A 24318-nucleotide genomic window follows, 5' to 3' on the forward strand; every position below is an offset into this window, starting at 1 on the left:
GTCTCCCATGAGCTGGCTTTTGAAGGATCAGTGCAGGTATATTGCGTGGAAAGGCAGGGAGAAAGATTTTCGTATGAGGGAAATATATATATATAATATATATATATAATATATATATATATGTAGCTGTTCAGAACTAATCTGGAAAACAAAATAAAAAGGCATGAATTGGGCAAGATTGGGACCATAAATGGGAAAACTATATAGTAAACCATATAGTTCAAATAAATGTTAATTATTTCTATATTTATGTATTTCATAGAGATGTTAAAAGAACCAAGTGAGACTGTGTAACTAAAGCTGCTTTGTTTACTGGAAAAAGATCCTACAAATATTAATTACTTTAGGGTATTTTAGCCTTTAGTGCCAGATCATGGAATTTTTTCCCCTTAAATCCACATTCTTTGAAAATTACGTGACCTTTTGAGCTATATATGTATGTATGTTTCTGGGCGTCCACTCATTTTTTTTCAGGTATTATTTACGGAGCACCTAAAATTTTTTTTTTTTGGCTCTTCAGAGAATATTTTTTTTAATTAATTTTTTTATTGGTGTTCAATTTACTAACATACAGAATAACCCCCAGTGCCCGTCACCCATTCACTCCCACCCCCCGCCCTCCTCCCCTTCTACCACCCCTAGTTTGTTTCCCAGAGTTAGCAGTCTTTACCTTCTGTCTCCCTTTCTGATATTTCCCACACATTTCTTCTCCCTTCCCTTATATTCCCTTTCACTCTTATTTATATTCCCCAAATGAATGAGAACATATAATGTTTGTCCTTCTCTGACTTACTTCACTCAGCATAATACCCTCCAGTTCCATCCACGTTGAAGCAAATGGTGGGTATTTGTCATTTCTAATAGCTGAGTAATATTCCATTGTATACATAAACCACATCTTCTATATAAAATGTTTTAAAAAGTGAGGATAGAGCATTGAAAAAATAAAGTCCTTGCACACGTGGCGCTTTCTACAAACAATGAACAAAAGCAATGTCCTATGAGTGTAAATACTCTAAAGAAAAAAAAAATTCAGGGTAAGAGGATAAAAAGTGGTTTAGCACTGGGAGTTAGAGAAGGTGATATTCTTGACCTTTGAGCCCATCTTGTTCTTAATAAAATGGAATCTTACAGATATGTTCTCTTCTTCAGCTTGCTTTGGTCGTTTCTCTATGTACTTATGGACATCTTTTCCCATGTCAGCACATGCAGATTTGATTCATTCTTTTTCTGTTAAGTTATATGGATGACATGGACGTTCCACAATTTATCCAACCAGTACTCAATTTTGAACGATTAGATCATTTACCACAAAGGTGAGATGAATAGATTTTTAAGCACTCATTTGTGTTCTTGTAATATGACTTTCTAGAGGTAGAATTGCTGGGTCAAAGGGTATGTGCACTTTTAATTTTGTTTGGTATTACCTAGTGTCCTTTATTTTTTTTTTTATTTTTTATTTTTTTATTTATCTATGATAGTTACAGAGAGAGAGAGAGAGGCAGAGACACGGGCAGAGGGAGAAGCAGGCTCCATGCGCCGGGAGCCCGATGTGGGATTCGATCCCGGGTCTCCAGGATCGCGCCCTGGGCCAAAGGCAGGCGCCAAACCGCTGCGCCACCCAGGGATCCCCCCTAGTGTCCTTTAAATAGATTTTACCCAAATGTATTTCCTCACTATAACTGAGAATGGTCAAATTAACAAGCCAACTGATACATTATTGGTGAGGGTAAGTACTTTTCATATGATCATTGGAGACTTTATTTTTTCATGAATTGTCAAATTTTTTGCTTATTTTTCTATTGGATTTTTATCTTTTTAATGATTTGTAGAATATTTAAATATTTTATATAAAGACACTTTTGTTTTATATTTTACAAATATTTTTCCTGTTTTGATTGTTGTCTTTCAACTTTGTGATCATTTAACCCGTCCAGAGGCATTACATTGTTAAGTAGATGGTTTTTTATTAACTCTTTTTTTGAAGTAGGCCACAGAAGGCATGAACTCACGACCCTGAAATGGAGTCCTGAGCTGAGGTCCAGAGTGGATCACCACAGGGCTTGATCCCATGACCTGAGTTAAAATCCAAATTTGGGCACTTAACCCACTGAGCCACCCAAGTGCCTCTCTAAATAGGCATCTTTAACAATCTTTTTATTATGGATTCCTGGATTTGATTCATGTTTAGAATGGTCTTTTATGTCCTACAATTATTAATATATATTTTGAGCAGCACCTGGCTGGCTCAGTCAATAGAGCTTGTGAGTCTCGTGGATTGTGAGTTCAAGCCGGACATTGGGTGTAGAGAATACTTAAAATACTTAAAATAAGGGCAGCCTGGGTGGCTCAGCGGTTTAGTGCCGCCTTTGGCCCAGGGCATAATCCTGAAGACCCAGGATCGAGTCCCACATTGGACTTCCTACATGGAGCCTGCTCCCACTGCCTGTGTCTCTCCCTCTCTCTCTGTGTGTCCCTCATGAATATATAAATAAAATCTTTTAAAAAATGCTTAAAATAATAATAAAATAAAATATTTTCTTGTAATTCTATAGTTACAATTATGGTTATATTCTTAATCCTCGTTTTTAGTTTTTGAAACACCATATATTAAATAATCACTTCATTATTGATTTGAAATGCTACTTTCTTGTATACTAAATATGTACAAAATTAATTTGAACATTTTAAGATCTTCTGAAAGTCTTGTTTTTGTCAGGATGTGAAATTATTTTATTTTATTTTTTTATTATTTATTTATGATAGTCACACACAGAGAGAGAGAGAGAGAGGCAGAGACATAGGCAGAGGGAGAAGCAGGCTCCATGTACCGGGAGCCCGACGTGGGATTTGATCCCGGGTCTCCAGGATCGTGCCCTGGGCCAAAGGCAGGCGCTAAACTGCTGCACCACCCAGGGATCCCTTTTATTTTATTTTTTAAAAGATTTTATTTACTTGACAGAAAAAGAGGGAGAGAGAGAGGGAGAACATGTGTGCACATAAGCAGGGGGAGCAGGCTGAGGGAGAAGCAGTCTCCTCACTGAGCAGGAAGCCATATGGGAGGCTTGATCCCAGGACCCTGAGATCATGACCTGAACTGAAGGCAGAAACTTGACTAACTGAGCCACCCAGGTGCCCATCTGTCATTAGTTTCCATGGTTCAATAGGATATTTTGATATCTGGTACAGTAATCCCTCCTAATTAATACTTTTCCTCAATTTTTTTCATTGCTCCTAGGCATTTATTTCCCTAGATAAGCTGTATTCTGAAATTTTCAAGTTTCCCACAAAACAAGATTCATTTCTCAGTTAATTTTGAAAGAAACTGCATTATAGCCAAATAAGACAGAATAAGCTACAACAAATCAAAAGCAGAAAGCAAATGGCATTATTTGTGATGATTTGGTTGCATACCTGGAAAGCCTACAAGAATTAACTAAAAAGTCTATAGAGTGTTCAACGTAGAGGTCAGATACATATACACAAAATGCAATAACAACTTGCTTTTTAGTGGCGAAAGAAAGTCAATGTAGGTGTTTTCTCACTGAGGGCCCATGGGCTTGAGGGACCTTCAGCTTTGCTCAGAGAATTTAGGCCAAAATTCAGATGCTTAGTATTTTTTTTTTAAGACTTTATTTATTTATTCATGAGACACACACACGCACACACACACATACATAGGCAGAGGGGGAAGCAGGCTCCGTGTAGGGATCCTAATGTGGTACTCAATCCTGGGACTCTATGCCCCGAGCTGAAGGCCGGTGCTTAGCCGCTGAGCCGCCCAGGTGTCCCTGGATACTTAGTTTTGTAAACCCTAATGGGTTGCAGCTGAAGGAATTAAAAATTTTTGTGAAAGCTGCAAGTAATTTCTATCTGGCAGGAATGAACATTTTACTAGACTTTAAGCAGACTTTCTTTATTCTAGGAAAACCTCCCAAGTGTTTTCCAGTTATATAAGATGTCTCAAAGAACTGGGGGAAAGATGGATGTGAAAGGCTTGTGTTGGAAAGTTGCATCTCTCTGGCCAGGGATGATTTTGGGCAAGATGCTTGTTTCCTGCTCCGCCCTTGGGCTTGTTAGTGAGCACCTATGGTTGGAAGCTGACTACAGAACAGGGCCTGCTCCATGGGCAAGCTATCTAGAGTTCAGGGCTCTGTGCTTAGAGAAGTCCCACATTTGATTCCATGCAGTGCTACTGCATCATAATAACTTTTGACCAGGGAGCCTTGCATTTTAGTTTTGCACTGGGCCCTATTATACATTATGTAATTAGTCTGCACCAGAAGTTGGTCAAAGTGTTTTCACAAGAGGCTGTAAGACCTGAGTGAAATGCAAACTAGCCCCACCAGGATCAGAAGAGGGGAGAGAACTGATCCTCCCACATTTCCTGGAATTCAGAATCATTCTTTTCCCTGAAGATTGGTGGCTATTATTTAAAAAAAAAAATTTTTTTTTGTATCCTTTCATTGTGTTTTACGACTAGTTACTGTAACTATTCAAGAAACCTCAGTGTTGTAAAATTGGATCCTGGGGCAAAATCAAATGTGGTTCTGCCCTCATATGCCTTTGCATACAACCAAAGGAGCCCTTTTCTTTATGGTAGGATAAGAGAATTTGACTAATTCTAATTACATAATAAATGTAAGAGAGAGATCCAGAACCGGGAGACTATTTGTTTCTTAAAGAAGAATAGCCATGCAAGGGGACTGGTGGAATTGGGACCTCAGTGGGTATGAGGCTTTGGTTCTCCAAACGAAGGATGGCTCTTCCATTCACCTCTGAGCATGGAGGTGAGAACAGTGCCTGAAGCTCCCTGGAATTGGGAGAGAGCTGCTTTCCTCAATTGCTTCCACTTCCTGAGATGGCTTGACAGCAAACTACTTAAAAGTTGTGTCACATTCTTTTATCTTCAGACAGACCTGCTTGGACTCCTCAATTTTTGGGCCTTGATATAACACTCTGCTGTGACATAGCTTCATGGAGTGCTCGTAACACTGTGTGATTGTTGAGTACAGGATTTGCTGGTTCCCTCTCTTGTAATTAAATGTATCTGCAGGAGGAGAAAAGGAAGTTGACATGCTGAGAGGACCATAGATGAGAGAACAATAACTACCTAGACTTGATTGTTTTCCTTTTTTGGTTATCATGGCTTCTCTGTTGCCAATCTCTTTTGTGATTAAGATGGTTCAAGTTACGGGGCATCTGGCTGGCTCAGTCAGTAGTGCATGTGACTTGTGATCTCAGAGTTGTGAATTCAAGCCCCATGCTGGGCATGGAGCCAACTTAAGAAAGAAAAAGAAAAAGATGGTCCAAGTTGAGTTTTTGTGTCTTGACCCCAAAGAATTAGTGATTTTACCACCAGACATAATGTTTATCCCCCTTTTACAAATGAAGGGACTGAGAGATTCAAGCATCTTTGTTTCAAGTCCTCAAGACAGGGTAGGGTATTGGGAAAGGTTTTCAATTAGAAATAATTGTGCCTCTGATAAACCTCATTGACTAAAATACCACCACTGTGCTTAAGCTTCAGGCTTCTTTGTTAAGTGGTTTATTCAAAGTACATAGCCCTGAGCTTTTTCTATTACATAACTCTCTCTCCCTTCTAGCCAGTTGGGTTTATTTTGAAATAACATAGAACCACTTCTATATCATTGAGGACACAATTGTAAGAAACAAAACAAAACTTTGGCAAAAAAAAAAAAAAAAAAAAAACGCACAAAGAATTTATTGGCAGTGTATTAGCTAGATCATAGTTTAGGAGGAGGAATTGCATTCCCAGCCTTGAGAAGTTCTTGAACCAGGGGAGTCTAGATCTCATTAGTGGGGGAACTTGTCTGCTATTTCTTTGGCTCTTGCCAGCAGATGATTGGGTCCAACTCCTTGCAGTACCTGTGTGCCTCAGGTCAAAAGTAAAGTTCCCTGTAGAAGTTTCCTTGGCGTCTTACTGAGATGTGTCCATCCCCCCAGTCATGGGTGGGATCCCACCATCAGCAGCCTGCCAGAATGAGGAAGAGTAGAGGAACACCTTAAAGGATGAATACTGAGCAGAAAAAACAAAAGATGGACATTATTTCCTGTAACAGGACATAAGACCTGAGTGAAATGCAAGTGAAATACAAGATCTTTCTCGTAAATTGTTCACAGCTAGATGCAGGGAGAGATGTCACAGGGTTTTGGAAAGCATTTAGAGATGTCATATAGCAAAGCCAGAAGAAGAAGTTCTCTTTCTCTTTTTTCTGGCGAGGATGATAAACATCTGTGATCTAAATCCAATCATTTTAATTGCCTAGTCAGATACATGGGGAATGTTTTATTAAAAAGTTCACATAAAATTCCAGAATGATGCTGTTATATTTTTTCTAGATGTATCCTCATTCATCCAACTGCTTGCTCTGGCTTCCCACCCCCTCCACTACATCTTTCCAGCAGCATGGGTTCTCAAGCTAAAATGACTTTATTCCAATTTGAACATAATAAACTTGAAACCACACCTCCCCTTTTTTTTTTTAATTTTTTTATTTATTTATTTATTTATGATAGTCACAGAGAGAGAGAGAGAGAGGCAGAGACACAGGCAGAGGGAGAAGCAGGCTCCATGCACAGGGAGCCCGATGTGGGATTCGATCCCGGGTCTCCAGGATCGCACCCTGGGCCAAAGGCAGGCGCCAAACCGCTGCGCCACCCAGGGATCCCCACACCTCCCTTTTTAAACACAAGTAATCCATTTTCATTATCTAAAAACTTGGAAGTAGAGATTAAGAAAAAATATTGTATATTACCTTCTGTTATCTACAGGTAGAGATGTTTGAAGTTCTCTTTTGGGAAATGTAGGTTATTCCTATATCCACAACTGACTCTTAACTAATTATAACACATTTTAAAATACCACAGACAATGTATGTCTGTGGAATTTTTAATTTTCCTGAGCAGAATTAGATCTTTGCTCCTTGGTGATTTTTTTTCTTTTAGCAACAGCATTTATTGATGGTCACACTCTGTGCTTTTATGTAGTACTTCCAAAAGTTGAAGTATAATTTACATAGAATAAAATGCACAAATTTTTAACTGTATAGCTTAATGAATTTTACTGAGTACATCCATTTAACCACAGAAGGTACAGCCACCACCTAAATCAAAATATAGAACATTCTCTCAGTGATTTTACAAATTGTAAAGCAATGTTGCATAGCAAGAGGCATGAGGAGTAAGAGTTCTACCATCACATTAGTCTATCTGGAATGGAACGAAGGTGTTCGTTTTTTGCATTTCACAGTGTCCTCATCACTCTCAGCCCCATTGCTTGGCCATTAAGGGGAGGATGCTTTCCTATGTGTAGAATTCCGACAGTTCCTTACAGCTATCATTAATTAGCATCTTAAAAAGGTGTCACTTTCCCTGAAGAATATATTTGCTTTTTGAAAATTTGAGTTTCAAAAAAAAAAAAAAAAAAGAAAATTTGAGTTTCATGTAGACCTACTTTCTCTATTCAGTCTAGACAAAATGATTTTTTTTTTTTTTAATTTTTATTTATTTATGATAGTCACAGAGATAGAGAGAGAGAGAGAGAGAGAGAGGCAGAGACACAGGCAGAGGGAGAAGCAGGCTCCATGTACCGGGAGCCCGACGTGGGATTCAATCCCGGGTCTCCAGGATCGCGCCCTGGGCCAAGAGCAGGCGCCAAACTGCTGCGCCACCCAGGGATCCCGACAAAATGATTTCTTAAGTGTTCTCTTTTGAAAAAGTTTTACTTTTGGTGAATGCAAAAAAAAATAGGAAAACATACAATTTACCTATAGGTCCTTAGGTATATGGATTGAACATTTGTAAAACATTTATTGTAAATTGTAAAAATTCATTAATGTCTTTGTATATGTTACATTTTAAAAAATGTGAAGCAAGTAATATTTTATAGAATTAAATGCTCTGCTCTGTGATTGATAAAACAACTGAAAAAGGCTTTATTTTTTTAAGTTACCAGTGATACTAGTGAAAAATCCCAAACTGTCCAAAGTACCTCAAAATAAATTCCTCTAACTCATTTTTCATTAGGATGCTAATCAGAAAGTTACTAAATCATAATTCCATTTATATGGTATGTGAAGCAGAAATAAAATGGTAATTATACTTTGTTTCATGAATAAAAATTTTACTAACTCTTCTATTTTTTTTACCATTTCTTCAGTGAAGTTTCATGAAGCCATTTAGAAATGGATGTCACTAAGGGCTTTTTTTTTTTTTAATTTTATTTATTTATGTATTCATGAGAGACACACAGAGAGAGAGAGAGGGAGAGAGGCCGAGGCATAGGCAGAGGGAGAGAGAGAAGTCGGCTCCACGCAGGGAGCCTGATGCAGGACTTGATCTCAGAATCCTAGGATCACGACCTGAGCCAAAGGCAGATACTCAACGACTGAGCCACCCAGGTGCCCCACTAGTCTCTACTTTCATCTGACTAATAGCTTCATTCCCTCAGACCCCTCTCTATGCCCACTAGAACCTTGGGGGAACACATCTTTACAATTCCACAATCTGTCAAAGACAAAAACCAAACAATAAGCAAACTGATTTTACTTAGGGTATTACAATAGGAAGATCATTCCAGATCTGAAGATCGTTGCCTTGGCAGGGTGATTTTGTCTGGATACCTTTCTAGGGAGAAGTGGACAACTTCTAGGTAGAGTGATTTTACAGTTGCAATTGTTTTTGTAATCAAGGGGACTCAGTGAGCTGAACAGGAAAGATTTGTGTCTAGCCAGTTTCAGAGGGATAGATAACTCACGTAATCATTTATGAGACAGTGTGATGGGAATTTGGAGAGTTTCTGTCTGGCATTTTTTTTTTTTTTAAGATTTTATTTATTCATGAGAGACACAGAGAGAGAGGCTGAGACATAAGCAGAGGGAGAAGCAGGCTCCTTATAGGGAGCCTAATGGAGGACTCGATCCCGGACCCAGGGATCACGTCCTGAGCTGAAGGCAAATGCTCAACCGCTGAACCACCCAGGAGTCCCTCTCTCTGCCTTATCATAGGTAAACTAGGGGGTCATCTATGAGACCTCAATAGGTCACATGAGGAAGAGTGGTTCTTTGTAGTAAAGTTGGAACCTGAAAGAGTTGGGGGTTTTTCTTAACCTCAGTTTTCTAGGAACAGAGGGCTTAGGTAAAGTTCAACATTGTTACAATAGAGAAGGGAGAAAGAAAGTTTCCCACCAGCTGCAAGAGACACATCTTTGAAACAGCCATGTGCTTGGTCCCATGCTCATCTAGCTATCTCTGGTTCAATCTTTGTGGCCCAGTGGGAAGAGGTTCTGTGAGTGATTCAGCCTGGGTTAAGCCCACCCCTGTTGTCAGAATGGTGAAGAGAAGGGGTGGTGGGAAGACAGAAGATAATGGCTCTACAGTGGGCAAACGGTCACAGTTTAATTCCAACAGAGCTAATTGTGAGAATTTGTTCTTAAAGCCTAAGATACAAACCTTTGTTCAAAATTAAATAGCAGCTCTGTAGTAATAGTACTGGTAAATTACCATGAATCCTTTCTCTAGAACTTGAAACCATTTGAGGAGTCTCACATGATATCCTGTGTCTCCATCCTTAGAAAAAATTGACTTTTCCAGTCAAGGCTACAAAGCAGAAACCTCAAATATTAAGAGCCTTTAGTAATATTTCAAGCTCTTCATTTTGGCTTTGACAATTTTTTTTAAGATACTTTCCAGGCAGCCCCGGTGGCGCAGCGGTTTAGCGCTGCCTACAGCCTAGGGCGTGATCCTGGAGACCCTGGATCGAGTCCCACGTCAGGCTCTCTGCATGGAGCCTGCTTCTCCCTTTGCCTGTGTCTCTGCCTCTCTCTGTGTCTCTATGAATAAATAAATAATCTTAAAAAAAAATAAGATACTTTCCCTGGTCCCATTCTGCTTGAGGCCAAATTGGGCTTACTGATTTAAAATCACAGATATCCCTGCTCCTACTCCCTAAGAGCTTTAAGGCCTCATGAATAATCATGAATCAGTGTGGGGAGAAAACAAGCCCCCCTGTAACAAGGTCCCAGGGAAATTTGACTCCTGGGACCAGCTGGTGCTCAAAGAAGCAAATATAGACTGGACGTCCTAGTATCTAAAGGACACTAAAGCGCTTTGAAATGCTTCACCTTTCTATTTCACTACCCCAACTGCCAATAGGAAAATAGAGCAGAAAAACCCCATCCTGTGAAGGATTGGGATCCCAATTGATAGGTTAGCTGGATTTAGTCACAAGTGACTTAATCAGGCTGCTATTGGTGAAATCTTTGTGGTTTCCTTTTCCTTTATGGTTTCTGAGGGCTTCAGCACCCTCAGAGAATTCAGTAAACTTGGCTTCAATATCCGGCTCTGGAGTAATTCAGAGATCACTGTATATTTGATGGTTTGATTCCTCTTAGGCTTCTCTGTCTCTTTTCCTATTCACGTCATAGCTGGGTATGTGAAACTGCATTCCCCCTTGCAGGTGCCCACCAGATATCCCATCCTACCAGGCATCTCATGACTTTATGGAAGACTTATGGGCTTCAAGGGGAAGGTGGTCACATTGTAGATGAAGTGACCACTCTCCTTCTCTCTGGCTATTACTGATCTCCCTTACTTCATCTCAGATCAAGATCTCTGCCCCTTCTAAAAGGGACCCATAGTCCCTGTATATCACTTTGTAAAAACTCTCCAGAAAGTGAGATGTTTATTTCAAAGCCTAGTCAATTCTATCTGGATTCCTCAGCTTTCTAGTATTCTGGGTCACATTTTATTTCACTACATCAACACCATGAGACAAAAATGCCACGAGGGTGTCTTTCTAGTTTCATGATGTCTGTCCTCTGAGACTGGGTAGTGGGGACCCTGTATTCACAGTTATACTTGACTGAATTAGCTTGACTGATCCACGCTGGACCAGTTAGGATCTCTTACCTGGGAATTTTGTATTAGAACTGAAGGTCTATGGGGTGTCTGCTTGGCTCAGTCAGTGGAGCATGTGACTCTTGATTTTGGGGTTGTGAGTTCGAGCTCCACGTTGGGTGTGGAGATTACTTAAAAATAAAATCTCAAAAAAAGTAAAGAACTGAAGGTCTTAAGTTTTCATCACCGTATAGAACCAGACTTGAAGCATGTACATTCCAAGTTGAGGGCAGTTAGTATATGCTCTGCAGAGAAAGAAGTATATCAAAATACTTTTAGCTAAAAGTCATAGAAATTTCAACTCAAAAGGGTTTCATACTTACTTGAGGGTGTTTGTAATGCTCTCTTGGGTTGTCCCTGCCTCTTTAGTCCAAGCTGTTTCATGTCAATGCTAATGCCCACTGGGTGGTAGGGGTCTAATATAGGTGTCTTCGGAGACATGTCCTACTCCACAGTTTCCCAGTGAGAGAGATCTTGGCTCCAGCTTGACCATTCCTTCTCAACTATTGCTTCTTGTTACAAGGGTCCTCACTCAGAGCCAGCAGTCTTCTTGGGTAGAGTCTTGTGAGACAGTCCAAGTTCAACCACCAATTCCAATGTGCAGTGGATCCATGGGAAATAAAAATTCCCTTGTCATGACATACTGCTTTCCTCTCCTGGTTCCTTCTGATAGCAAGGTCTCCCCAGTCTTCTTCTCTTTTGTTCATATCTGTTGCTCCTTTGTTCAGAGAAGGAAATTGGCTAGTGTACTACCTTGGCAGATGGCCAACTAGGGCATAGACTGGAGGTCTCCTTTCCTGGTATGTACCTCTCTCTAGTCTTTATAAGAGCCTCCTCACTTGTCTTTTCCTTGAGACAGCACCTTCCACTTCCACCTTGAAGTAATTTGCACTCTCCACAAAGCAAATTCCCCATCTCCCTTCCGCTCTTCCCCAGTTCTTCTATAGAGACTGGAGGGCTGGAGTGATTGGAATGGAGAGGAGGTTAGAAAAATCTAGGCTGTTTCTGCCTCTCTTGGGGAAGTTGGTCAGCTCCAGTTACTGGCAATTTTCTTAAAGGTGTAGATTAGTGAGCACTTTTTTGTTCTCATCTATGGGCCCTAATCACCAATTCTGGGACAATTGGGAAAAAGATCTTATGCAGTTTCCTATTAGAGTGACAACAGTAGCAATCATCTGTAAGATTTCTTTTTTTTTTTCTCTTAAAAATTTTATTTTTGGGCAGCCCAGGTGGCTCAGCAGTTTAGCGCTGCCTTCAGCCCAGGGCGTAATCCCGGAGTCCTGGAATCGAGTCCCACATGGGGCTCCCTGCATGAAGCCTGCTTCTCCCTCTGCCTGTGTCTCTGCCTCTCTTTCTCTCTGTGTGTGCCTCATGAATAAATAAAATCTTTTTAAAAATATTTTTATTTATTTATTTATTCATGAGCAACACACACACACACACACACACACACACACACACAGAGGCAGAGACATAGGCAGAGGGAGAAGCAGGTTCCATGCAGTGAGCCCCCATGTGGGATTCAATCCTGGGTCTCTGGGATCACACCCTGGGCTGCAGGCGGCGCTAAACCGGTGCGCCACCGGGGCTCCTCAATAAAATCTTCTAAAAAATTATTTATTTATTTATTTATTTATTTATTTATTTATTTATTTATTTAAATATTTTATTTATTTATTCATGAGAGAGACAGAGAGAGAATGAGGCAGAGACATAGGCAGAGAGAGAAGCAGGCTCCATGCAAGGAGCCCGATGCGGGACTCAATCCCAGGACTCCAGGGCCACGCCCTGGGCCGAAGGCAGGCACCAAACCACTGAGCCATCCAGGGATCCCCTAAAAAAAATTATTTTTAAGTAATCTCTACACCCACTGTGGGGCTCACACAGTGAGCTTACAACCTACAACTTAACAACCCTGAGATCAAGAGTCCCATATTCTTCCGAATGAGCAAGCCAGGCACCATTCTAACATTTCTTGATGACTCACTATGTGTCAGGCAATACACATTTTATCTTAACTGTCTTTTTGAATCATCACATCAACCCTATGAGGTAGGTCCTATTATTTCCTCCATTTTTCAGTAGAGGAAGCTGAGGCTTAGAGAGTATTAAGCCACCTGCCTAAAGGCACTCTGGCAATTATGGTGTAACTGGTATTCAAGCCCAGGTTGTAGGGCTACAGAAGAACCCTAAACAGTCTACTATACTCCCTCTCTTGTATACCCATGGGAAGCATGCTTGCCCATCATTTTTTAAGGTTATATTTATTGAGGTAGAATTATTGTTACAGGGCATACACACTTCCCAAAATGCTCTTTGGGAAGTCTGAACCAGATCATAATTTCTCATATACTTTGCCAGTACTTTCTAATGCAATTTTTTTCTAATATGGTTTGGGAAAATGGAATTACATTCTTGTTTTAATTAACTCTTTAAAAATACCAAGTGAGGTTTGTCATTTGTATTTATTCTTGAGTGAATTTTGTCTTTTAATCTTTGGTTCCTTTTTTCTGATTGGTTTATAACAACCATGTATAGATCAAGCATATTGCTTCTTTGATGTCATATATATTGAGAATGTCCCCCCCCAAGAATATTTCCTTCCAAAGTTGTCAAAGAATAAATTTTTTATTATGTTAAAATATACATAACATAAAGCTTACCATTTTAACCATTTTTGAGTGTACAATGGCATGGCATTAAGTGGATTCACATTGTAGTGCAATTATCACCACTAATGATTTCCAGAGCTTTCTCACCATCCCAAACAGAAACTGTGCATCCTTTTTATTTATTTAAAAAAATTTTTTTTTAATTTTTATTTATTTATGATAGTTACAGAGAGAGAGAGAGAGGCAGAGACACAGGCAGAGGGAGAAGCAGGCTCCATGCACCGGGAGCCTGATGTGGGATTCGATCCCGGGTCTCCAGGATCGCGCCCTGGGCCAAAGGCAGGCGCCAAACCGCTGCACCACCCAGGGATCCCTGTGCATCCTTTTAAAAAGTAATTCTGGATTTGCTCCTTCCCACAGCTCGTGGTAATCTCTATTTTATGTTTTGTGAATTTGCTTGTTTTAGGTACCTCATATATATAGAATCATACAATATTTGTCCCTTTATGTCTGGCTTATTTCACTTAGCATAAAGTTTTTTTTTTTCTTTCTTTCTTTTTTTTTAAATTTTATTTATTTATGATAGTCACACACAGAGAGAGAGAGAGGCAGAGACACAGGCAGAGGGAGAAGCAGGCTCCATGCACCGGGAGCCTGACGTGGGATTCGATCCTGGGTCTCCAGGATCGCGCCCTGGGCCAAAGGCAGGCACCAAACCCCTGCGCCACCCAGGGATCCCTCTTTCTTTTTTTTTTTAAGATTTCATTTATTCATTCATGAGAGACAAACAGAGAGAGGCAGAGACACAGGCAGAGGGAGAAGCAGGCTCCATGCAAGGAGCCCGATGTGGGACCTGATCCCAGGTCTCCAGGACCATACCCCGGGCCGAAGGTGGCACTAAACCGCTGAGCCACCGGGGCTGCCCAGCATAAAGTTTTCAAGGTTTATTCATATTGTAGCATGTATGAGCATTTCATCTGCTGAATAATATTCCATTGCACATGTATCCTATATTTTATTTATCCATTCACCTATTGATGGACACCTGGCTTGTTTCCACATCTTGGCTATTGTGAATAATACTCCTATTCACAGTAGGAGCAGAACTGCTGTATAACATGGCAATTCTGTGTTTAACTGTCTGGACAAAGTATGATTTTTAAAAATTTAAAAACATACATGTGTCAGTGATTTATGTAACTCATTAGTGAGAGGACCAGCAGGATCTTATAGCTGATTCATTGAAGAACTCAAGAGGCTGAAGTGAAGGAAAGAATGATGAAGTCAGAGTGCTAAATGAAATACAAAACTTGTTATTATTCTACCAGGCAATAAAAGCGTAGTCTTTGGAAATATCTTTTCTACTAGACAGAAATCATTTGCATCTGTCCCATACAAACACCACTTGCACTTTATCAATCTTCTGTAAAGTTCACATCTAATTTTACAGCCTGGGCCCTAATCAACAGAAAATAGCAAAGGGAACAAAGTTACATTTTCCTAGAGAATCAGGTCCCTTAGGTAGGCTCAGTAAACAATGTTTTATTTTATTTTATATTTTTTTTAGTAAACAATGTTTTAATATGGTATTGAAAGAGCAAGCAGTAATCTTTTTGCCTTATCTCCAATTTTGGGTAAACTTTCTTAATTTTGTATTTATTGCCTTTAATTTTGTTTACGGTCTTTTTTTTTAAAAAAGATTTTATTTATTCATTCATTCATTCATGAGAGACACAGAGAGAGCGAGAGAGAGGCAGAGACATAGGCAGAGGGAGAAGCAGGCTCCATGCACCAGGAGCCCGATGTGGGATTCGATTCCGGGTCTCCAGAATCGCACCCTGGGCTGAAGGCAGCACTAAACCGCTGAGCCACCCAGGCTGCCTTTGTTTATGGTCTTTTTTGCATTCTGATTTCTTTTACTCTTTTTGTCTTTTGTGTTATGCTTATGAAAATTCACGACATATATGTATTTGATCACCTTTATTTTCTGGCTTTATTTTTGAAATTTAACTTAGAAACTTTTAAATATTTGACTTACCAGGAGTATGTTCTTGTATGTGGTTTGAGGTAGGGATCTAAAATGTTTTCCCAGATGGCTAGCTAATGTCTGCAAATTACTTTTTCTACAACTTGTTTGAAATGCCATCTATCAATTGCTAAATTCTCATACTTGGGTTTGTTTCTGGACTTTTATTTCTGTTTGTCTTTCTCTTTTCTGGTATAAGTATCACAATTATTATAACTGCTTCATTATGCTGTGTTCTCTCTTGCAGCTCTGACAGGATGGTTCTGCTACCCACAACCACACCTTCAATGAAAAGGACTGTTCCTCACAAAGGAGGAGCAAGTGGCTAGCCTTGCTTTACACATAGCAGGAGCTCTCAGATATTACAGTGAAAATGTGTTGCATGCTTTAGAAAATTCCATTGAAAATTTTAGGGAAAGACCCCTAAGCAATCAAAGTAAATGCTGAAGTGTGTGTGTGTGTGTGTGTGTGTGTGTGTGAGAGAGAGAGAGAGAGAGAGAGAGAGAGAGTATATATAGATCCACCTGCCAAGGGAGGGAGTAGGTGGAGGATCCATTCATGAACTTCCTCTCCATTATGTGGTTATACTTCCTCTTGATTTACATAGAGATACTGAGTTGTCACTGTGTTCCCCTGACTTTGGAAGGGCATTTCACTTTTAGAAAACAAATCTTTGTTAGAGAGAGAAAAAACAAACAAACATGCATATGAATAGGGAGAAGAGGCAGATGGGGAGGGAGAAGCATACTCCTCACTGAGCAGAGAGTCCAGTGTGGGGTTCAATCCCAGGAACCTGAGACCATGACCTGAGCAGAAGGCAGACACTCAACCAACTAAACCACTAAGGTACTCCCAGAAGACATGAAGTTTTAATCATGCTTTTTGTTTCATAATATCTTGAAGCTTCTTCTGGTCACCTTTCCCTGGCTTGTCTTTGTCTTGTCTGGAAAAGAAACTCTGATACTTCTAGTGAGCTCAGATCATCTCCACTCTTGTTTTAGCTTGTTGTTGCTGCTGCTCTGCCTTTGACCATAGGATGGATTCCTGTGCCATTGCCAGGAAAACATGTTATTCACTCTCCTCTGAGTTAGGGCTTACAGTGCTGGCACTCAGCTGCAAACTGTAATCGTCTGTGATATATTTAGATTTTGAACTCACATTAACTACAGGTCAACAAGAAAATAAATGGTCCCCTCTGGTTATGAAGCAATGTATGGGCAGTATGCCATGTGAGCTTGTTCATAGTAACACTGTTCATAGTAACACTGATTCTTAATCATATTCCAAGTATGCACACTCCATGCTCCAGATTCCTCATTAATCAGGAAACCTAAAGAATGAATTATTATCAGAGGCCACGGAACCTTTAAAAAATCATTTTCTTTGAGTCTTAGAGCAAGAAGCAAAGAACATTTGGTCTTGAGAAATGAATTGTATTCAGCTGAAGGGAAACAAGCATAGGATGCTCTGAGCCCTAAAGACTTTGAAGTTAAAATGAAAGATCTTATAAAGAAAATTTCATAATTAGTAGAAATGAGATGGCAGCTGTTACTATGGCAAGATATATTTCTGGTCCCCCAATGCTCAGGAACAGGAAAAGCCCCAGGAGAGTTGGGCTGAGCAGATCAGAGTCATGTTTCTGCTCTCAGCAGACCAGTTTCACAGGCAGGACTTTGGAGTGGAGCTGGAATGTCAGCTACTAGAAATGGGAGAAGACTCAGTTGAGTCTGTGGCTGGCTAAGGAGAGTCTTGAGCCAATAGGTGAGGAGATTGTGAGTCAGGCCAGGAAAATGATTGTTGACTAATGGAGCTAGATAAAGGGGTTAAATTTTCATGATCATATCAGCTTATGTGGGCTGGAGGTATCTGTGCAAAATTCATCTAGCATTTTAGGATTATATAGAGGGAAAGGACTGGGATTGATAATGACACTGCAAGACATAAAATAACGGTAATCAGACCAAATAAGGGCAAAAAAAAGTGGGGATTTGGGGAAGTACTTCAGAATGACATCATGGTGTTACTATGTAAGCAGGCAGTTTATAATAGAGTGAGAAAGGACACTAAAATTTCAGCCAATTTGGACTTACAAGTGAACTGTAATGGTAGTTTTTATATCAAAGGAGCATTAGGATTAGAAAAATACTTGAGAAAAAAAAGACTAAATTGTGCTGTACTATTCCTTAAATAGTATTTCTTATATTTATACTTGTATTCATTGATAAAACAAAGTTAAACAGATTTTCTATAGGACTTCTTAGTGTCTTTAAAATGGCAATAGTTTTAAAAAATATTTTATTTATTCATGAGAGAGACACACACACACACACAGAGGCAGACAGAAGCAGGCTCCATGCAGGGAGCCTGATGTGAGACTCAATTCTGGATCCCCAGGATTGGGCCCCGGGGTAAAGGTGGTGCTAAACTGCTGAGCCACCACGGCTGCTCTAAAATGGCAATATTATGGGGCGTCTAAGTAGCTCAGTGGTTGAGCGTCTGCCTTCAGCTCAGAGCATGATCCTGGGGTCCTGGGATCAAGTCCCGCATCAGACTTCCTGCATGGAGCCTGCTTCTCTCTCTGCCTGTGTCTCTGCCTCTCTCTCTGTCTCTCACGAATAAATAAAAAAATCTTAAAAAAAATAAAATGGCAATATTAATCTATTATTATCTCAGGGAACACTGTCTAATGGAGCAGTTTGGGAAAGGTTGATTTAACCTAATGTTAAAAAGGCACAACCCAATTCAACCATCATATATAACAAAAATAGTGACAGGGAGAAATATATTCCAAAATGTCAACAATGACTGACTCTGGTTGAATTATTGCTCTTCATTTTTTTTAAAAAAGATTTTGACAGAGCACGAGAGAGTGTACATAAGCAGGGAGAGCTGCAGAGAGAGAGAGGGAGAAGCAGGCTCCTCACTGAGCAGGGAGCCTGACTAGGGGCTCAATCCCAGGATCCTGAGATCAAGACCTGAGCCAAAGGCAGACACTTAAACAACTGGGTCACCCAGGTACTCCTCTCTTCCTCCTCTTCCTCTTTTATTTCTCTTACTCTTGTATTTCCATATTCACTTCAGTGACCCTTTGCAAAGAACATGAACTTAGAGTGGTATAGTTGTAGGAGACCAATGTTGAAGTCAGGAAAGTTGTGTGACTTTGAACCAGTTCTTTAACCTCATCAGATCTGTTTTCTCATCTATAAAACTGGAAAATAACACCTACTATGGGTTTGCTCTGAAGATTAATTGAATTATGATATCCAAATCACTCAGCACCATTGCCCATGATGTAGGATCTAGAGATTCTAGAGATGAGATAATTACCACTATTACTGAGTTGCTAGAATGTTAGAGTTTAAGAAAGGAGTGCTTGCTGGGTTAAGGGCACTTTGTCCACTCAGTGTGACTTCATGGAGGGCTGAAAATACCATTACCAGAGCTTGTACCTGAAGCTGCTTCAGGGTGTAGGACAAGATTCCACTGGACACTTGGCAGGGAAGATTATGAATTCCCAACTGAAAACCTTTTGTTTCATGGTGGGCAGTCTATTAACACTGTATATTTAAAACAGACACCTTCCTGATTGCTTAAAACTAAATTTAATCATTGTATCAGAGAAATGCCTGCAATAACTTCCTTCTACAATTCTCAAGATGCTCTGCTGAATAAAAGGAATTTTGCTGCAACCATGATGCCTTCAATATGAAATGTTCTGGCAGCTTCATTGCTTCACTATTGTGGTTCTTGGAAACTTGTCACTTTAGATTCCTCAGAATTCTTAAATAACTTTTCTTCTGACTTCATTTACTTAAACATCCCAGAATAGCTTCTTGAGCTATAAGTTTGATGATCCAGGAAACTATTTATAACAGGATGAGTACTCTCTGTGACTGATGTTATGTTTTATTTTGAGAAGGACAAATCATTAAAAAGATTGATAGGGCCAATGGTATTTTAAACTGAAAGCAGAGCCAGGGCAAATAAGGTAGGTAGGTATGATGGTGGAACACAAAAAGATACGGTTGTACATTTTTGCCAGTTTAGTTAAAGGCTGGGGAGGTCTCCCACAAGAAGGAAGGCAAGAATTCATAACCCAGACCTAGTGATATTTTCTTTTTTAGAGATTATCTATTTGAGAGAAAGAGAGGGAGCACGAGTGAGGAGGGGGGCATAGGGAGAGGGAGAGAGATAAGCAAACTCCCCACCGAGTGGTAGCCTGACATGGGGCTTTGTCCCATGACCCCAAGATCATGACCTGAGCAGAAGTCAGATGCTTAACTGACTGAGCCATTCAGGTTCCCCCAGACCTACTGATATTTTAAGTAGAAAAGTCACTTCAGCCTATGGCAGCCTGGTCTCTGTCTGCCCAGTGCTTATAACCCAGAGTGGGCAGACACAGGACTCTGTCATTACAAAGGCCAATACTGTTCTTGGTGCCATTGATATCCTCCTAGGTAGGACACAAATATAAGACAGAAGGTCAAGGTCAACCTTTTTTTTTTTTTTTTTTTTTACTGTGGTAAATTACACATAATTATCATTTTGACCATCTAAAAGTATATATATCAGTGGCATTACATATACATTTGTACTATTGTGTGACCACCAGTAATATACATCTCCAGAACTTTTACATTATCCCAAACCAAAACTTTATGCCCATTAAACAGTAGCTCTTCATTCCCCTCTACTCGTAAGCCCTTGCTAACCACTGTTCTATTTTCTGTCTCCATGAATTTGCCTACTGATTTCTGTGGCATGTCGATATTGGATGGGGGCCACCAAATGTGGGGCAACCAGATCGGATGAATTCTTTCACCAAAGGCAGAACAAAGGAGGTAGAAATTTACTGAAGACTCCCCAATGAAGTGGTGGGCAGGACAGCAAAACAGAGATTGCCCCGAGGCAGTGCTAGGGGGCTGCTGTACAAGAGGAAAGGTGAGAGTATGGGAACTCACAGCATTTTCCTTTTTTGGTGCCTGATTTACAACAAATGGGTGTAAATAACCCATTGGTCAGTTAGCGCTTATGGCTGTTTTGAGGTGGGTTGCCTAATGGGACTGTATCAGCCAGGAGGCCTTCCTCCTTTCTCAGGCTTACATAGTTCAAGTTGATTGCCCAAAAGCATCCTCTAAAGTTTCCTCCTATAGATTGAATCATACAAAATTTATCCTTTCCTGTCAGACTTCTTTCACTTGGCATAACGTTTTTAAAGTTCTGCCATGTTGTAACATGTGTTAAAGAGTTTTATTCCTTTTTAAGGCTGAATAGTATATCATTGCATGTATACATCGTTAAAAATCCATTCATGCATCAGTGATTTTTTGGGTTGTTTTCACCTTTTGGCTATTGAGAATAATGCCATAAACATGGGTGTAGAGTATCTGTTTATCCCTGTTCTCTATGCTCAAAGGCCTTTTCTTGCTGCCTGTACTCCTATTACCCACCTCCCTCCCACTTTAGGTAGCACTCAGTACTTGGTGTTGAAGACAAAGCATGTTCAGTTTAGCCAAAATATAAGAACTGTGTGGTACTTTGCAAGGGTACAGGCAAACAATCTGGCCTTTGGGCACTGCTCCAGGAGACTGAGGGTGTGTGTGTGAGAAATGGAGATTTGAGAAAATGTACTTTCTTCTTGGCTCATTCATTAAAAGATCCGATTGTTCTAGCCTTAAGGTTGAGATCTTCAACTCAGTCTCCGTTTCAGCAATACATCAGTTTTTGTAGTTTTCAGCAAACCATGCTAAGCTGTGTTTTTTTTTTTTCCACAACTTGAAAGCAGGCTTTTGCCTTTCTGTAAAGTCCTCCTAGCGCCTCCATTTTGCACATAACACTTGCCGCCTTGTATTGGGATTCATTTTACTTTTTTAGCTGTCCTCAAGGCCGGTGGGATTCGGGTTTTGGGAGGTTGAAGCTTATATTATACATTTAAATCCTTTAAAAAAAAAGTCACAAAGTATTTAGGACAAAAGAATCACAGTTACTGGAGACTTGGAGATACAGATTCCCCCACTGAGATCTCTTCAATCAATTTATCAGAAATAAGGACACCTGGGTGGCTCAGTCGTTGAGCGTCTGCCTTTGGCTCAGATCATGATCCAGGGTCCTGGGAGCAAGTCTTGCACCGGATTCCACGCAGGGAGCCTGCTTCTCCCTCTGCCTATGTCTCTGACTCTCTCCCTATCTCTCATGAATAAATAAAATCTTAAGAGAGAATAAATTCTTATTATCTAGAGTTGCTTTCCGATGGCAGGATGGAGTTCGCCAGCTCCTGGAACACTCCGGAAGTGAGGGGCCCTAAAGTTTAAGATTCATTAGCCTCAAGTAATCCTGTCACTTACTGGCTGGTCTGAGCGGACCTAGGTAGCGTATCATCCATCCGTGACTCTTGCATTCAGCTCAGGACAGGTGCTTGGATTGTGTTGGGGATTTCAAGTTTTAAGTCCTATCGGCCTCTAAGGGCGCCAGCAGCTTAGAGAACGGTGAGGCAAGACTGAGAAAAACCACGCCAGTGCGACCGAGACGATTCCCGTTCTCCGCCGGGGAGGGCGCTGTCTCGGACTTGGACAGAGACCTACCTAAGGCCCGTCTCAGGGCCTCTTTCCAAGGGCAGCCTGGTCCTCAACGGGCCGACCCGCCCTAAGGGCGCAGACTCTCTGGGTTCTGAAGCTTAGTCTGCGCTTCCATTTTGGGGGCGCAACACAAAGTGGGGCGCAGGAGGTCCCATCACCGGAAGTTTCTTTGATGCAGAAAAACGGCGGAAGTAGGCCAACGGCCTCTTCGGTATTTTGCCTCAAGCTGGCTCTCCTACTTTCTTCTAGAAGGCAAGGCGCCCCACTGCTTTCGGCCGCCATTGGGAGTCGCTGCGGCGGGCTTTGCGCGCAGGCTCAATTGGCTTCCCACCCCTCTCTCACCCGCTCCATCCCTTCCGAGGTTTTCCTGCCTGGACATGACGTAGGCTCGTCGTAACTGGGGGCGGAACTTCAGAAGGAAAAGCGTCTGAGCCGGGGTCTCGCGAGATCACGCTTCTCCTTCGCAGTTCTCGCGCTACGGCTTTACTCTCGTCGCGACGAGATCTTTCGAGATCTTCTCCGCCCCCGCTACCGGCGCCTCTTCTGCGGCCGCTGAGCCGGAGCCGGCCTGAGCAGCGCTCTCCGCGGCGGCTCCCTTCCCAGGGACCTACGCGCCCGCGAGGGCTCCCTCACGTCCCCCGCCAGCCCCCGGCCCCCGGCCCACGCGGCCCGCACTCCGCGCGCCAGCCCCACCTGGGTCCGTGTCCCGTTTCGCCGGCCGGACCTGGGCTTGAGCCCGAACTGTAGCCGGCGCCATGTCGGTCGTGGGGATAGACCTGGGCTTCCAGAGCTGCTACGTCGCCGTGGCCCGCGCCGGCGGCATCGAGACGATCGCTAATGAGTACAGCGACCGCTGCACGCCGTGAGTGTGGGGCGGTCCGGCCGCGTGCGCTCGGGGTGGGGAGGTAGCGCCTGCTCTGGTCTGCGACCCGCGCGGGCTTGGGGAGCGCGGGCCGGGAGTCCTGGTGGGTAAGGACACCCCGCTGGGTGTCAGGTCGCTGGTGGCCACGGCTCGCCTCGAGGGTGTGCGCCGGCGGCGATGCCTCTTCCTAGCGGCCTGCCGGTTGAGCGAGGGCTCTGCGCGGGTGCTCCTGCCAGCGGAGGGCACGGGTGGGAGCTGGAGGGAAGGCAGCGGAGGGCACGGATGTCTAGCGGACCGAGTTCTTTCAGAGGGCGGAGGCCAGGCCCAGGGCGCACTGCCGTTTCTTCAGCCTACTACAGAGTTCAGGGCTTTGCACACAGCAGGCGCCTAATAAAAGTTAGTTGAATCGAACGGGTTCTAGTGTCTGCCGGCGGCGTGAAGATGGAGCGGCCAGAATCCCACGTGAGTGGGGGCGGGGCAGCACCCGGAAGAGGGAGCCGGGGCACCGGAGGCTCGGGCTCGCGGTGGAACGCACAGCTACCAAAAAAAAAAAAAAGAAAAAAAAATTACTTTGTGAAGTCAATGTGTTTTTTTGATACCTTTCCGTTCACGTCGGCTTTTCACATTGTTTCGGTATGTTGAACTCTGTTGGGTCATTTGCGGGTCCACACCTAACAGCGTTTCACTTTCATAGTTAATACATTCCAACCAGGGTGTTGGCCGCAATTGTTAATGAATGACTCAGGGTCTCACTTTGACTTTTAGAGCCTATAGTATGTTAAGGGACCAGTATAGACTCAGCTCTAAGAAGTCGTGACTCACTCAAGTCTTTCCTTGGGTAAAAAAAGTCTGCTTTTTACTGTAGAGGTACCAGTTTTGGGGGCAAAATCTTTCTTTCTTTCCTATTTTATTTATTTATTTATTTTTATTTATGATAGAGAGGCAGAGGGAGAAGCATGCTCCATGCCAGGAGCCCGACGCGGGACTCGATCCCGGGACTCCAGGATCGCGCCCTGGGCCAAAGGCAGGCGCGAAACCGCTGAGCCACCCAGGGATCCCCTCTATCCTTTTTTTTTTTTTTTTTTTTTTTTTAATTTTTATTTATTTATGATAGTCACACAGAGAGAGAGAGAGAGAGAGAGAGGCGGAGACATAGGCAGAGGGAGAAGCAGGCTCCATGCACCAGGAGCCCGATATGGGATTCGATCCCGGGTCTCCAGGATCGCGCCCTGGGCCAAGGCAGGCGCTAAACCGCTGCGCCACCCAGGGATCCCTATCCTTTTTTTTTTTTTTTAAATTTCATTTACTTATTCATGAGAGACAG

At 41.9% G+C, this 24318-nt stretch overlaps 1 protein-coding gene, 1 long non-coding RNA gene and 1 pseudogene across 4 annotated transcripts in view; 1 reads left to right on the top strand and 2 right to left on the bottom strand.

Moving 5' to 3' along the window:
• HSPA4 (heat shock protein family A (Hsp70) member 4) overlaps positions 1 to 24318 on the top strand; it is a 71016-nt gene that overhangs the window by 227 nt on the left and 46471 nt on the right. Inside the window, exon 1 of one of the 3 annotated variants that reach the window (XM_049116070.1) lies at positions 1192 to 1316. The exons of 1 other annotated variant lie outside the window; for it this stretch is intronic. In XM_049116070.1, the coding sequence (XP_048972027.1) occupies positions 1243 to 1316 (74 nt within the window). In that variant the 5' untranslated portion in view covers positions 1192 to 1242. Of the gene's footprint in view, positions 1 to 1191; positions 1317 to 21489; positions 22995 to 24318 lie in introns of those variants that run through there. One more of the 3 variants, XM_025433106.3, reaches the window with a different exon arrangement.
• Positions 5379 to 5527, bottom strand: LOC112650631 (U4 spliceosomal RNA; annotated as a pseudogene).
• Positions 16150 to 22037, bottom strand: LOC112650381 (uncharacterized). The gene is made up of 2 exons (XR_003130125.3): positions 21902 to 22037; positions 16150 to 21495 (listed from the first exon to the last, which is right to left on the bottom strand). It is a non-coding gene; the product is annotated as an uncharacterized LOC112650381 (long non-coding RNA).

The sequence above is a fragment of the Canis lupus genome, chromosome 11 (assembly GCF_003254725.2).
Source record: "Canis lupus dingo isolate Sandy chromosome 11, ASM325472v2, whole genome shotgun sequence".
Taxonomy (NCBI): Eukaryota; Metazoa; Chordata; class Mammalia; order Carnivora; family Canidae; genus Canis; species Canis lupus.